At 43.6% G+C, this 14,010-nt stretch overlaps 1 protein-coding gene across 1 annotated transcript; it reads left to right on the top strand.

Moving 5' to 3' along the window:
• Positions 1 to 1,192: 1,192 nt before the first annotated feature.
• Positions 1,193 to 13,803, top strand: LOC121279610. Its single transcript, XM_041190772.1, has 6 exons — positions 1,193 to 1,325; positions 1,596 to 1,904; positions 7,861 to 8,166; positions 9,717 to 9,830; positions 11,095 to 11,138; positions 11,879 to 13,803. The coding sequence occupies exons 1-6, from the start codon at positions 1,271 to 1,273 to the stop codon at positions 12,086 to 12,088; spliced, it is 1,038 nt and encodes a 345-aa protein (XP_041046706.1). The 5' UTR covers positions 1,193 to 1,270; the 3' UTR covers positions 12,089 to 13,803.
• Positions 13,804 to 14,010: the final 207 nt, after the last annotated feature.

Raw genomic sequence — 14,010 nt, 5'->3', positions numbered from 1 at the left:
GACCACATTGGGAGCAACAAATGCAGTAGACTAATTGCAAAAGATGCAACACCTGCCCCTTCACTTCCTCTCTCCTCACCGTCCAAGGACCCAAACACTCCTTTCAAGTGAAGCAGCATTTCACTTGCATTTCCCACAACTTAGTCTACTGCATTCGTTGCTCCCAATGTGGTCTCCTCTACATTGGAGAGACCAAACGTAAACTGGGCGACCACTTTGCAGAGCACCTGCGGTCTGTCCGCAAGAATGACCCAAACCTCCCTGTCGCTTGCCATTTTAACACTCCACCCTACTCTCTTGCCCACATGTCTGTCCTTGGCTTGCTGCATTGTTCCAGTGAAGCCCAACGCAAACTGGAGGAACAACACCTCATCTTCCGACTAGGGACTTTACAGCCTTCCGGACTGAATATTGAATTCAACAACTTTAGGTCATGAGCTCCCTCCCCCATCCCCACCCCCTTTCTGTTTCCCCCTTCCTTTTTTTTTCCAATAAATTATAAAGATTTTCCTTTTCCCACCTATTTCCATTATATATAAAAAACCCCCACTAGAGCTATACCTTGAGTGCCCTACCATCCATTCTTAATTGGCACATTCGTTTAGATAATATCACTAACTTTAACTTTAACACCTATGTGTTCTATTGTACTATTGTTGTTGACATCTTTTGATGATCTGCTTCTATCACTGCTTGTTTGTCCCTACAACCACATCCCCTCCCTCCACCTCTATCTCTCCGCCCCCCACACACACACCTTAAACCAGCTTATATTTCAACTCTTTCTTGGACTCGAACTCAAGTTCTGTCGAAGGGTCATGAGGACTCGAAACGTCAACTCTTTTCTTCTCCACCGATGCTGCCAGACCTGCTGAGTTTTTCCAGGTAATTCTGTTTTTGTTTTGGATTTCCAGCATCCGCAGTTTTTTTGTTTTTAACGCTGTATGGGATCCGGCACAGTCAGCGTGAGGGAAAGTCTCCGCCTGCCTCTGAATATCAGTGGCTGTGTAGAGAGTTTGTGCAGGCAAGTTTGGGGAGGGGAGGGGGGGTGGTGATTGAAGCTCTGATAATATTTCCGCTTTGATCTTTCGGGGAGATCTGGCAATTTGTCTGCTCACTGTGTGTGCGTGTGTGTGGGGGGTGGGGCTGCTCCAAGTACAGAGCTGACATCGCAATCAGACGCTGTCTGCAAACCGCAGCTCGAAGCGGGGAGCTCCTGGGCTCTGTCATCCTCAGCAGCAGCTGTACCGTCTAACTGCCACCTTGAGTCATGGTCAACTGGATTCCCCTCCACACTGTGCTCACTCTCACGATCCTCTCTGCAGGTGGGTCTCCACAACACAACCCGCACTATCTTCCATTCAAGAATCTTTCTTGCCGCTTCTTCGCTTGAGAGGAAGTCTTCTCCCTGACTCCTTCATTCTCTCTCCATGATGATCCCTGCATTTGGATGGGAGACGCTTCAGAAATCCCTGCAGTGTTGTCAGTTGTGAGATGTTAACTCTGCTCCTCTCCATTTACAGATTCTGCCTGCCCTGCTGAGCGTTTGCAGCATTTGGCTTGTTTTCTCTCTGAAAGTCTCTCTTTCTCCACAGTTACCGGGAATCCCACGTTCCGCGTAGGTCAATATCCCGACAAGCTGAACAAGAGCAGAGGAGCCAACGTGACTTTATTCTGCACCTTCCCCTTTGTCAGAGATGTCCAGGTGAAATGGTGGAGGGACGGCGAGCGGAGCTTCCTCTCGGCAAAAAGTGACAGCAGGTATCGGTTTGAAATCCGGAATAAAGCCAGCGCCGCCTTCCAGCTCCTGGATGTGGATGTCCCGGACTCGGGCCTGTATTACTGCAGAGCCAGTAGTGCGGACAAAGCAGGGAATGGGACCGGCACAAGGCTCCTGGTAACCGGTGAGTGGTCCACAGCCCAAAATATCCCGTGTAAAGTGGGAACGATCCTGAAAAGGAAGCGCAGCTCATCCTGCTGGTCTCAGTTCTTAGTGAGATGAGAGAGGGGGATGGGTTAGGGTCAGGCCAGTGATCTTAACATTTAGACTGAAATCACTGACCCAGGGCTGGCAGCGGCACTGACCAGGAGAGCAGGGGGTCACGGGGCGAGGGAATTCAGACCCATCGAACTGGAATCCAGATCAGGGATCCACTGGGTTCTGTTCCTGAGACTGGGATCATTTCAGTGCCAGAGTGTTGGTCTGAGGGGAAAGATGAGGGAGTTACAAGCTGTACGACTGAGTGATTCCACCGTCCTTACACTGTCAATCACCGGTTATCAAACTCTCCACCAAAACAGCTTCCAAATTCACCGCGGGGCCGCCGACTATGTGTGGAAATCCTGGAGTTGATGGAAATATTTGTGTAGGGACCGAGCGCCCGGAGCTGCAGAATTTCCCTCTGGGCGGCCTCCTGACGGCGGCTCGTTGTCCCTCAAATCCTCAAGCCCCGTATCTGCAGCTTCCAACACACAGCCCACTTTAGCCAGAGCAGGGAGTGCTCCTTCTGTCTGTGTGGGGGTGCAATCTGGGCCCTTTTCATGAAGCCGGGTGAACTATCCTGTGTGATGGATTCAATCTCCAGCCCTTTCCTCCGCTCTTCCTGTCTTTCGCGGAGAAATTCACCCGAGTTTCAAACCTTGTGAAATATAAATAATGACTTTTAGCTGAACAATAACCGGCTCCACCCCCATTCCCTGATTCCTGTTTAATATTGGACACGCGGTGTATCTGATATGATTGGCGAAATTTCTGTCTTCACCTGTCCAGCTGACACACCAAAAACATCGACTGGACAAAATTCATTAAAACACAGAATGAAAATCCAGCAAAAGAGGAGTGAAGAAATCTGCGGGTGTCTGAGAGTTTTTAAAAACTTTCGCCTGAAAATTACTGCCTGGGATTTGTATTAAAAATCCTCCCAGTTAATTATCGGTTGAGTTAACTCGTTTATTTTATGCCATTAGCTCCCAATAATTAAAGGTTTTAACAAGTTAACCCAATTGTAAGATTCCATAAACACTTGGCGCGTTTATATCAAAGTCCTCGCTCATTTCCCTCCATTGTTAACTTGCTTTCTGGCCCAGCGCTTTGCGGGTTTTGGCCCGCTTTTCGCTCCCTCCACTGCCAAAAGATCTGCTCCTAATTTTGAATTGGATTTAATGTCAGCGTAATCAGAACCATTGGCAGAAAATTAAATAAAATCATTTGGAAAGGGAGACGTGTCTCAGCGAGCACAGGAAGAAACCATTCGGGTCTCACTGAATAGAAAGACCCAGCTCTTTCAAAAAGCAGGTTCGATGGGCTGAATGGCCTACTCCTACTCTTGTGTCCCTCTGTTGCTAAAAGGAGTTCCCAGGAGTTAGCCTCATTCCTGAAGTAGAATGAGCGCCATCTCTGAGAGAAGGCGGCTCACCTTCACCCTAAAGACGATGAAGGAGCGAGACTGTCACTCCTCCTTCCCACGTGGCATGGTGTCTGTTTTACTTGGGCGTGTGGAGCTGCTTCCTTCACCTCTGGGGCGGCTCCTCCTGCACAGCTCACACAGGGAGATCCTTCCCGATTCTCTCGGGATTCCTCGCCCCACTTTGTCAATTCAACCACTCACCCGGGCTGTGTCGGTCTCAGTACGGGTATTAAACGGCGAGACAAAGGAGGCTCTGTTACTCGCTGCCTTGTGTTTTACCCTTCAACACGAAGACCAGAAACGTGTCAGTGACACTTTGAAATTATCCATGACCTTTTCGACGTTGCTGTAAGATTTCATCAGCAATGGAAGTGGCGAGCGGCGGGTGTACCCCTGACATCTGAGCGCCTTGGAAAGGAGCCAGTCGGGCCTTGGAATCTAACGGTGGGAGCATTAAAAGACAAGAGGGCTTCTTACTAAAACAGGGCAGAGATTGATGAACGATTTCAACTGCTGAATTACTGCCACGAACCTATTTGCAAAATGCATTCGGTCTATTAATTTTATCCCATATGACACATTAGACCATTAACAGTGTCCTCAGAATTACTCAAATTCCTTCTGCTAGTTTAGCTATAATTGTTGTAGCGCTCCCCACATGCTCAGATATTTTCGTGCTCTTCGCGGGCCGCTGGTCAAGGAGTGGATTGTGAATAGGAGCGAGCAGGAGAAAACCAAAGAGAGAAGAGGTGTTTGAAGGCGATGATGAGTTGATCACAGGTTGTAGGTGTTGGACAGAGAGTTCCAGCGGGGTGAAGGGCTGAACACCAGCGAGCAGGTCAAAATTGGGCCAGTTGTGTGGGGGCGGAGGGTGGGGGAAGAGGGTGCATTAGGAGAGTATGGCCGGCTGGGCAGTACCGAAATGGGATGGGGGAAGTCGACGGACGGCTTTGAAGAAAAGGATCTGGATTTTGAAATAGATTAGTTGGACTAGAGGGTCAGTGGAGCTGGATACGGGCTGAGTGGGTAGGGGAACAGGCTGCCCTACTTTCGACCGCTTCACCGGGTAACTTCGTTCCTCGAAGTTGTCACGTTAAGGAGGCTTTGGCAAAGAGTGCAGAGTTTGAGCTGCAATAGTCCTAATGGGCACAGTTTGCAATTGAACAGTAAACCAAGCTCGCCATTTGCAGGTTTAATCCGAGGCTGGTTGGTGCTGAGTGGAGGTTTATAAAAATTGAAGATATCTTCTTCAATTTTATTGATATTCAGCCGGAGGCAGTTCATATCTAAGGATCAGAAAACCAACTGAACAGATGCGGGCGTCTTTAGATGCAGCCAGGAGCTAGAGAGTTAGGAGAGAGCATCACCGCTTTACACATTGAATCTAACCCACACTTCACCTCGTGTTCCAAAAGAATTGGATATAAATGAAGATAAAGGTGCCAATCATCGGGCACAAGGATACGCAGAAGTGAGTGCACAGTCGATAGAAGAGACTGGTGGCAATACAATCTCAGCTAACACGAAGATCCTGTGAGGACAATGTCATGGACATAGACACGGGGACAGAAAGACAATGGAGAGGTTGCTAGAGATCCAGCGGTGATCTGTTGCAAATAACTTTATAAATTACTTCGACTAGTATGGTTCATGTTATAGAAACCTGAATGGGCAGGCTCAGGCAGGGAGTGGGAGAAGAGATGGGAGGTGGATTTAACAAACGGTGTGGCTGTGATGTGAGAACTGGAATGTTAATGGTAGGTGATGGGTGAAGAGAATGAGTATCAAAGCAAACACAAACTCTGCCTCTACCGTGTGGAAAGCCTGCCAAAATGTTAAAGGAGGAGCGCTTCAGATAGCCGTGCGAAGAATGTATTCACTAGGATCCCACGGTGTGATAAGAGATTGGCTCACTGCCCTATGCCCTCTAACAGAATGGGGGTGCTCTTTACCGGGACCGCATCCGCCCCTCCACCCCCCACCCCCCCCCCCCCCCCCCCCCACCCCCCGCGATTCTCTCAGCCTCAGCAACTGATCGAATCCGAGCAAAACAAGAAGTGAATTACAACAATGGAGCTGGTAATCATTTATTAGACCCACTGCACAGGAGTGCATTTCAAAGCAAACCGTACAATGTGTACTCACAAACAGGAAGAACCCAGTGTTCAATATCAACCAGCAGAAATTTCTATCTGAAATACACAACCTGAGAGAGCAGTGTAAATACACAGAGAAACAAAAAGTCTACACCACACAAAAACACACTCCTTCCACAAGTTTACTACCCCAAAGGGCGGTTTGTACTGAAGTCGATCACCGCTTCTCCCCAGAGGGGGATGGAGGGAAGTTTACCTAGAAAGACCCACATTATTATACCAGCAATGAGCTCCTTTATTATTTAGAGTTAAATATCATTTGTGTCCCTCCACTTTTAGCAGTTTTGATGGATCAGGAGTTGTTGACTCAATCCAAAAACAATGGGGGGGGGGGGGGGGTGCGTTTGTTGAAGAAAAGGGGAGGATTGTGGCAGGGGGCACAATGATGTTTCTCATTTTCCATTGGAAGCGACGCCGCCAGCCTTGCCATAGAGACATGGGAAGAACAGGGGGGCATTCAGCCCTTGGAGCCCGTTCTGCCAGTCCGTGAGATCATTTATCACCTCATTCCACGTACCCGCCTTTGTCCCAGGTCCCTTTGGCTAACAGTCTCAGAGTTAAAATGTACAATTGGTCTAATATCAATTGTTTTCTTGTGGAAGAGATTTCCAAATTTCTACCGCCCTTTATAGGTAGGAGAGTTTCCTCATTCCACCCCTCAAAGGTCTGGATCTATTTTTATACTATAGCCATAGTCCTAGACTCCTCAACCAGCAGATAGTATCATCGATCGACCTTCTCCTTTCCCATTAATACATTGAAATCAGCCCTTAACCTTCTGAACTCCAGGGAATACAACGCCAGTTGCTGAAACCTCCTCCTGTGACTTAACCATATCATCCTGGTAAACCTACACTGCAGTCGCTTCAAGACCAATGTATCCTTCCCAAAGAGTGGCCAGAAGCGATCACAGTGCTCCCGGTACTGTGCTCTTTGTATAAATGAAGCATGACTTTATCCCGTTGTGTCCAAGTTCTCTAGCTATAAAGGTCATTCGCCATTTTAGTTATTTTCTATATCAGTTCATGGTATTTTAATAATTGATGTACCTGGACCCCCGCATCTCTTTTGGACGCCCACTGATTCTAGCTTCCCATCATTTAGAATATACTATGTTCTATTCTTTTTAGCTCCCAAGTGGGTGACCTCACATTTGCCAATATTGAAATCTATCTGGCACAGTTTTACCCATTCACTTCGAATTATGAAGAGATATTGATCGACTATGTTCCTATTTACACCTCTGTGAAAGCTGCTTATCTGTGTGCCTTCGGCAAATCTGGATAGGTGGCTCTCTATCTCTTCATCTAAATGGTCAATAAACATGGTGAACAGTTAAGGCTTCATCAGAGATCCTTGTGGGACACCATTAGTCATTTAGAGTATCTGCCCATTCTCCCAATCTCTGTCTACTGGGGCTCACCCGATTTCCTGATCAACTCAATACTTTGTCTTCCATTCCATGGACTTTAACCTTAACGAACAGCCCTTTCCCTGAGCATGAGCTGGACAGTCATCAAATAATATTGCTGGGTATTATTAAATGGACTTATAACCAAGTCTGTCTGGACATTCAGTGGGTGGTTAATGAGAAACTCTGATGAGTGACTTAACCCGAGCAATTCTCAATGGATCTGTAGTTATTCATAATATAAATGTGCGTAAGTTTAAATTCAACCCCCTGACCTGCCCGAGGGGCTTTGTGAACAGTTTAGCGGGCGGGAGATATCAGAAATGGAGCAAAACTCAGGCATTGAAACAAATACCGACAACTGTGTCTGAGAATGAAAGCTGTCCAGGGATTGGTTTACTCTGAACATGCTGGAAAAACTCAGCAGGTCTGGCAGCTTCTGTGGAGAGAGAAACAGGGTTAACGTTTCGAGTCTGTGTGACTCTTCTTCAGATTTATTCTGGTCGGTGCTTGAATTGCCAGGATTGGGAAACAATTGACTGATCCTGGCAGAGGCTGTCCGAGTTTCTAATTCCAGAGTGAATCTCCCCGCCGCAACTTCAACGCAAACCCGGGAGAAATGGCTCTTGACTTTGACCCCTCCTTCACAAACACCAAACACCAATATTACCAAGGGTACTAGGATCGGGAGAAGATGGGTAATGTAGATAAAAGTGAGAAATAGTTGAATGCGAGAAAGATCCATCGAATGAACGCTTCAAAGCGAAATAAAACCGGGTGGGGTAGTTGGTGGTTAAATTTGGGACTGAATAAAATCTCCAGTCGAAACCGGCATCAGAATAATGAGCTTTTTTTCTCCCCCCACCCTCCCCATCCCGCCTCAAAGCGCCTCCCTATTCTCCGCAGATTGTTCCCACCGTGTTTGGAAAAGGCTCGGGGGTTTTCCTCAGACTTGCCTGTAGCTCTGGCCGTTCTTACTCCAAGGAGCTGAGCATCAGCTGGTTTGTAAACGGCACCGAGGTTGTGACGGGGATCCGCGGGGATATACAGCCTGGGCCGGGAAAGCTGTTCGAAGCTTCCAGCTATTTGGAGGAATCGCAGCCTGTTCCGAATGGGACGGTTTATACCTGCCGGGTCTCATACCCGGACAACCAGATGCAAACCCATTACACCTACTTTTCCAGTGTTGGAGGTACGGCCATTTCCACAGCTTCTGAAACGTCTCGCGCGGTTTTGTAATGTGCACAGGTATATGGCATTGCATTTACATCAGCTTGCATTTCCCCGGAGTACACGTCAAGACACGCTGTAGTGGGAATATCTCCTACTACGGGTCGGATAACGTTCAGATTCATTCCGGGTATTTAAATAAAGCGATAATCTAGATCGAAATCACAGGTGACATTTTGGGCCACTCCCGCTATAGTAACAATGAACGTGACTAACACCAACATCATGCCTACCTTGAAGAAGTATTGCTCTTCTCACTAACATCAAAGCTCAGCCGGCATACAAGCTCACCAAGCGGCGAGAGCCAGGCAAGGAAGGGATACCTTCTAACTGGAATGCATTGGCTGAAAGGGTGGGGAAGTAGAAACTTTCTAAAGGGGAATTGGACATAAATCTGAAAAGAAAAAAAAAATCCAGGGTTTATAGGGAAATAACATGGGAATGGAACTAACTGGAAGGGCCGAATGGCCTCCTCCTGTGCTGTCAGATTGCATTATGTCCCTTATCTTTGGCATCTCCCTCTCCGAGTAAAAGCAGCTAATGGAAAACTTCTGGGATAATGTATTTTAAGTATTAGAATCATCTAGCAACAACCATTTCCCACTTTGGGCAGGAGCTTGCTGCAAGCATTGAAATAAGACTGACCGGCAAATTTCCAGGGGCTAGTCCAGGAGACAATCTCATTCGGTCACACTTCCAGGAGAGGGTTGGGGTGAGGGGGGGGGGGGGTGTGGGGAATACAATAGAACCTGTGCATTTTATCTTAACACAAAGGATCACAGTCCTAATAGGCAACTTCATTCATTCGAATCACATGGATGGCATTGGCCTTCATTTTAAAGGTACTTAGTCTTCATCAGAAAGTGTTTATAGTACACCTATATTTATTGGAGTGAAGACCCAAAAAAAAGCCAAAGTATAGTTTTTGCTGCAACAATGTGATCTGGAATTGAAAAAGTCATGTACACTAATGTGATACATGTCACTGCTTAAGGTGCTTGGAAGCAAAGAAATATTTTGCAAAATGCCTTCTCACAAACTTGGAACATCTTTAAGGTAGCGATATTCCTACGTTTTAGAAAAGTCCTGTCCCTGTAATTGAGAAATTAAAGTAGAAACTGTTCAATTTTAAATGGCATTGACAAATTTAATCAGGAGCTGAGCAGAGCTCAGAGAAAGGTAGGCTTTTATAGCGAACATGGGCACAGTTAGAATAGGAGAGGATAGAGAAGGTAAATTAAAACATTTCTCCTCTACCCAATACAATTCTCCTCAACCCATTGTCACCCTGACAATTTTAACAATACACATAGATTTCTAACCAGTATTATTTGCAACCACTATGTTTACTTATCAGGATGTGGTAGAGTCAGATTAAATCACACTGTTACTCTGTTACTCATTGTTTAAATTAAATGCTGAAACAAGCACATGCTTTATTGTTCATATGATTCCTGTGGCGCATATTAACTATTACATCGAGTATTGTATTTGCGCTTTGAAATTTTGCAGAGCAAAAATCAGACGTTCTGCCCTGGTGGATCTATATCGGTATTGGGTGTGGGGCTTTTCTCCTGCTGCTCCTGATTATTACATCAATACTTTGTAAATTCTGTGTCTGTGGAGGTAAGCATGCTGCACTTTGCTAAATGATTTAACTTTAGAACTTTCAATATACTTGACTTTTAAAAATGCATTATAATGAACTGAAGTGATAACCTAAGTGATAGTACTCATGGATTAAAACAATGCTTTCAGTAAACACTGAGGAAGGTTTTGTGACAATGGGAAAGTTAATACTCTTATGCGGTGAATAATACGGCATTTATTGTATATCACTAGACAGCCTCTTCAGTTGCTAGTTTGACATCTGAATGGAGTAAATCTTGTCATATCTCAGTTAATGCAAGAGACATAAGAATGAATCACTGCCACAGATATTTATACCATGTATTGCATCAACTATCCTAATATTACAGCTTGCACAGTGCAGTCCAGTGGCCTAGCTCTGTCCTATTACTGGTAGATATGACACAAAAGAGTGAGTGGCATGCATAAATACTGCAAGCAGAGTATGTTGTGTTACCTTGGAGTTGTATAGTTTCCTTACAAGGATGTATTTTGGTAACTCTCCTTTATCCCAGGTGTTTAAGTCATGTTAGATTTCTCAAGAGCTTTCTAAAACAGTAAATTCTGCACTTTATCAATAGCAAAGGCCAATAAGTAATCTCATTATCTATTTAAGCTGCATAGGTTACATCAGTTTAAAAGTCCACCAGCCCCACTACATCCAAAGGCCATGGAGTATATTAATTCATAACTTAAATAAAGGATACTATCCAAGTGCTGGGATCACAACCACCTATCTTCAAAATATAGATATTGGGGATGACTCCCACTTACCTTCATGAGTTAGGTATTAGGGATCATTCTTGCTTTATTTCAAGAACTGGGATAAGAGACCAGCTAGTTATGCTGAAGCTAATTTGATCAATCAAGGAAAGTTAGTAACTAAATTTAATTAGATCAATTCATATTGAGGCCATTTGCCTTGAGCAATAGCTGGGACTGACTTTAGTAATTTTAATGAGACTTATTTGATTGCCAACTGATATTAATCAGATTGTTCTGAACTGATCTGTAATTTCATTTCCAAGTGAGGCAATGAGAAAGAATCATTAAAATGGATCAATGAAACATTATGGAACAATTAGTAGACATCTGGTTTGAAAAATCAGTTTATTAGTTTGTGAAATTACAGTGTTTCTATTAATTGGTGCAGATCAAAGGCGCTAATACATTGAAAGGCAATTTGCTGATCTACCTGTTCCCACCTGCCAGAGAATTTGTTTAAAGTCATGTTATTTACTATCCGTTTATTCTCTGCTAGGTAATAGGAGAAAAACAGAGAAAAGACATGATCAGAAAAATCAGGTAACTTGTCTATAAGCTTTCTTTTTAAAAATTAGCTCCTCTGAAATTCCGTAAAAATTTTGTAGAATAAAATATCTTAAACACGGACAACAAAAAAGAGAATTATGATTATGTAGCAAAGGTTTCTCACTGCATTTTTCTATGGATATTCAGTTTTGAATCATAGGCATGGTTAGAATGTAATTCATAAAAATTGATGTGTTCCCTTTGTTATCCTGTAGAATTGTCAAATTACTTTCATTTATACATATATGTTTGTATATTTAATAATTCTCCTGGAATTACACACTCATGCTGGAGTATGGTTTTATAGACTGGGTTTCCTCTGGTACCTTGTTGAAGTGACACTACATGTAAAAAATGCAACAGTATGGTCCCAATTTTAATCAGGGGGTGGTGGAAATGTTGAGCACATACACTGAAGCAAGCAATGCACTCAGCAGCAATGGAGGCATTGAGAACCAGTCAATTTTAATAAACAGGCCTCATTTCATCAAATTTTGTTAGAGTCCTGCCCAAATACGCTTGATCTGCACCTGGCTGGCAGGTGGGAGCAGCAATTCAGCAGGGGTTGGAGATGCAACCAAGTACTTGCAGGAAAGGTGACTGGCAGTCAGGTAAATAGTGAGGGGAGAGAAAGCCTGGGGCAAGCACAGTGCATTTCTTTATGGGCTACAGAGGGATTTTGATACTGTCAAAGTCAATATCTTGTCAATCTCTTTTGTACTATTGTCTTACAGCAAATGCAGAAACCAGCTAATTTCAAGATGGCATATACAGACATAGATTTCAACAGCCTTGCAAAAGACACAAAATACCAGCAGATGGAAAAAAGAACAAAATGCCCCCACCTGCCACCAAGGAACCAGCAGAGAGATGACAAGATTGTTTATGCAACACCCCCACTCAAACAATACCAAGGCAGAAAGATGGGCCGCTCTGTGCAGTGAACCTGAGCACAACACATCAGGTACTTGCAAGAAGTTGCTTCTGCAAACTTAGCTGGTCCTGAATTAACATTTCAAATATATATACTTATACCACTTTTTATAGGATTCATTCAAACCATAATATTTTCAGTAAATATTTTCTTACTCTGTCTCCTCACATGAACATTGCTGAATAACAGCCTTTGTGTTATAAATATAATAAATAATATGATGGCAACCAATGTTTAATGACAATAGTTTCATTAGTGTTAGACAGCAATCGTCTGAATGCAGTACACTGTAAAGGAACAAAAACAAAAATAGCTGGAAAAACTCAGCAGCTCTGACAGCATCTGGGGAGAGGAATACAGTTAACATTTCGAGTCCGTATGACTCTTCATCAGAACTGTAAAGGAACTTTGGAGTCTACACAAATTAAAACTAGAAACTGAAATTGGATTGGTATTAAATTACAAGAAAAATATCCAAACTCCTCTCCTTCCCCACCAAGGCTAACGTCCTTACCTTGAAGAGCACAAAGTACATTAGAAAATAAAACCTGCACAGTATGCTCACAGGAATGTTTGGCTATTTTACTCTTTTTGGTTGAATGGGCCTGTGTGCAGAATTGGTTGCAAATGTCGCTGAGGGATTGAAATAATATTTCTGGAAAATAAGTTGTGAGGAAATGATTGAGAGTTTTCAAACAACAAAAAGAAACAATGATTATGAACATAGAGAGGCTTTTTGTGCCGAGCCAGCAGAGAAGATTATAAAATAAATAATCCAATCAGCTGAATTTAATGAGCAACTTCTTCAAAGAGAGAACATGCAATAAGTAAGTGCTGTTTGGATCAAATGTTTCACAGACCATGTACAGTTTGTACTATGATGTATTTCATCTTCAGGTACAAATGAACAGCTAAGCTGACCACAGCAGCAAAACATCAGTTCAAATGACTACATTAATTTATTCCATTCTACTAAAACCCCTATTGTCATTATGTTAAGACATAGGAATGTCTTCCACATAGTGCTTCATGTATGACCCCAGTTAACCACATATTTATGTGGTTCTTCATAGAATCATACAAAAAAAAGAAAGTGGCCATTCATGCCACCTTGCCTATCCCAGGCCTTTTAAAGAGCTATTGAATTACACCCACTCTATGTAGTCCTTCTTCTAATAAAATAACTAATTGTAGTGTTAATTGCTTCTGATGGGAACCATATCATAGTTCAATTCTTTCCAAGCAAAACATTAGTATATTTTAACCTCAATTATTTTATTCTGCAGAACTCATTCACTCTCTGTCCCAGACAATTTTCTCTATCCATTACTCTCTCTTGTTTTCTGCTACCAACCCACTTTCCAATGATGTTTGTCATTCATTTCAAGAGCATTGTTTTCCTTGAAAGTCTCACAGATGGAAGTTGGTAAAATTACTAGCTTATGAATTGATATACACTTTGAATTACTAGAGAGCTCCCACTGCATGTACAGCAACTGTAGATGGTACTTGGTGTTGAGGGGGAGATAGGAATTGGGTTTGATAGTACAATTACAATCTACATGCATTGTTGGGGACACCATGACTGCAGACAGAATGGGAGGAGGCAGTGGTGCAGTGGTATTGTCACTGCACTAGTATTCTAGAGACCCAGGGTAATGCTCTGGGGACCTGTGTTTGAATCCCATCCATGGCAGATAGTGAAGTTTGAATTCAATAAAAATCTATAATTGAAAATCTGATGATGGCCATGAAACCATTGCTGATTGTCATAAAAACCCATCTGGTTCACTAATGTCCTTTAGGGAAGGAAATCTGTTGGTCTGGCCTACATGTGACTCCAGACCTACAGCAGTGTGGTTGGCTCTTAAAATGCCCTCTGACTGACAATGGGCAATAAATGCTGGCCTAGCCAGCAATGCCCATCCAATG

Source organism: Carcharodon carcharias, chromosome 7 (assembly GCF_017639515.1).
Source record: "Carcharodon carcharias isolate sCarCar2 chromosome 7, sCarCar2.pri, whole genome shotgun sequence".
Classification (NCBI taxonomy): domain Eukaryota; kingdom Metazoa; phylum Chordata; class Chondrichthyes; order Lamniformes; family Lamnidae; genus Carcharodon; species Carcharodon carcharias.
This window is presented reverse-complemented; position numbering and strand designations above follow the sequence as displayed.

Bases quoted from the DNA above. Each gene is read 5' to 3' on its own strand.
- LOC121279610 (XM_041190772.1), top strand. From the start codon at position 1,271: ATGGTCAACTGGATTCCCCTCCACACTGTGCTCACTCTCACGATCCTC. The intron at 1,326-1,595 runs GTGGGTCTCCAC...CTTTCTCCACAG, and splicing joins TCTCACGATCCTCTCTGCAG to TTACCGGGAATCCCACGTTC. The intron at 11,139-11,878 runs GTAACTTGTCTA...ATTGTCTTACAG, and splicing joins GACATGATCAGAAAAATCAG to CAAATGCAGAAACCAGCTAA.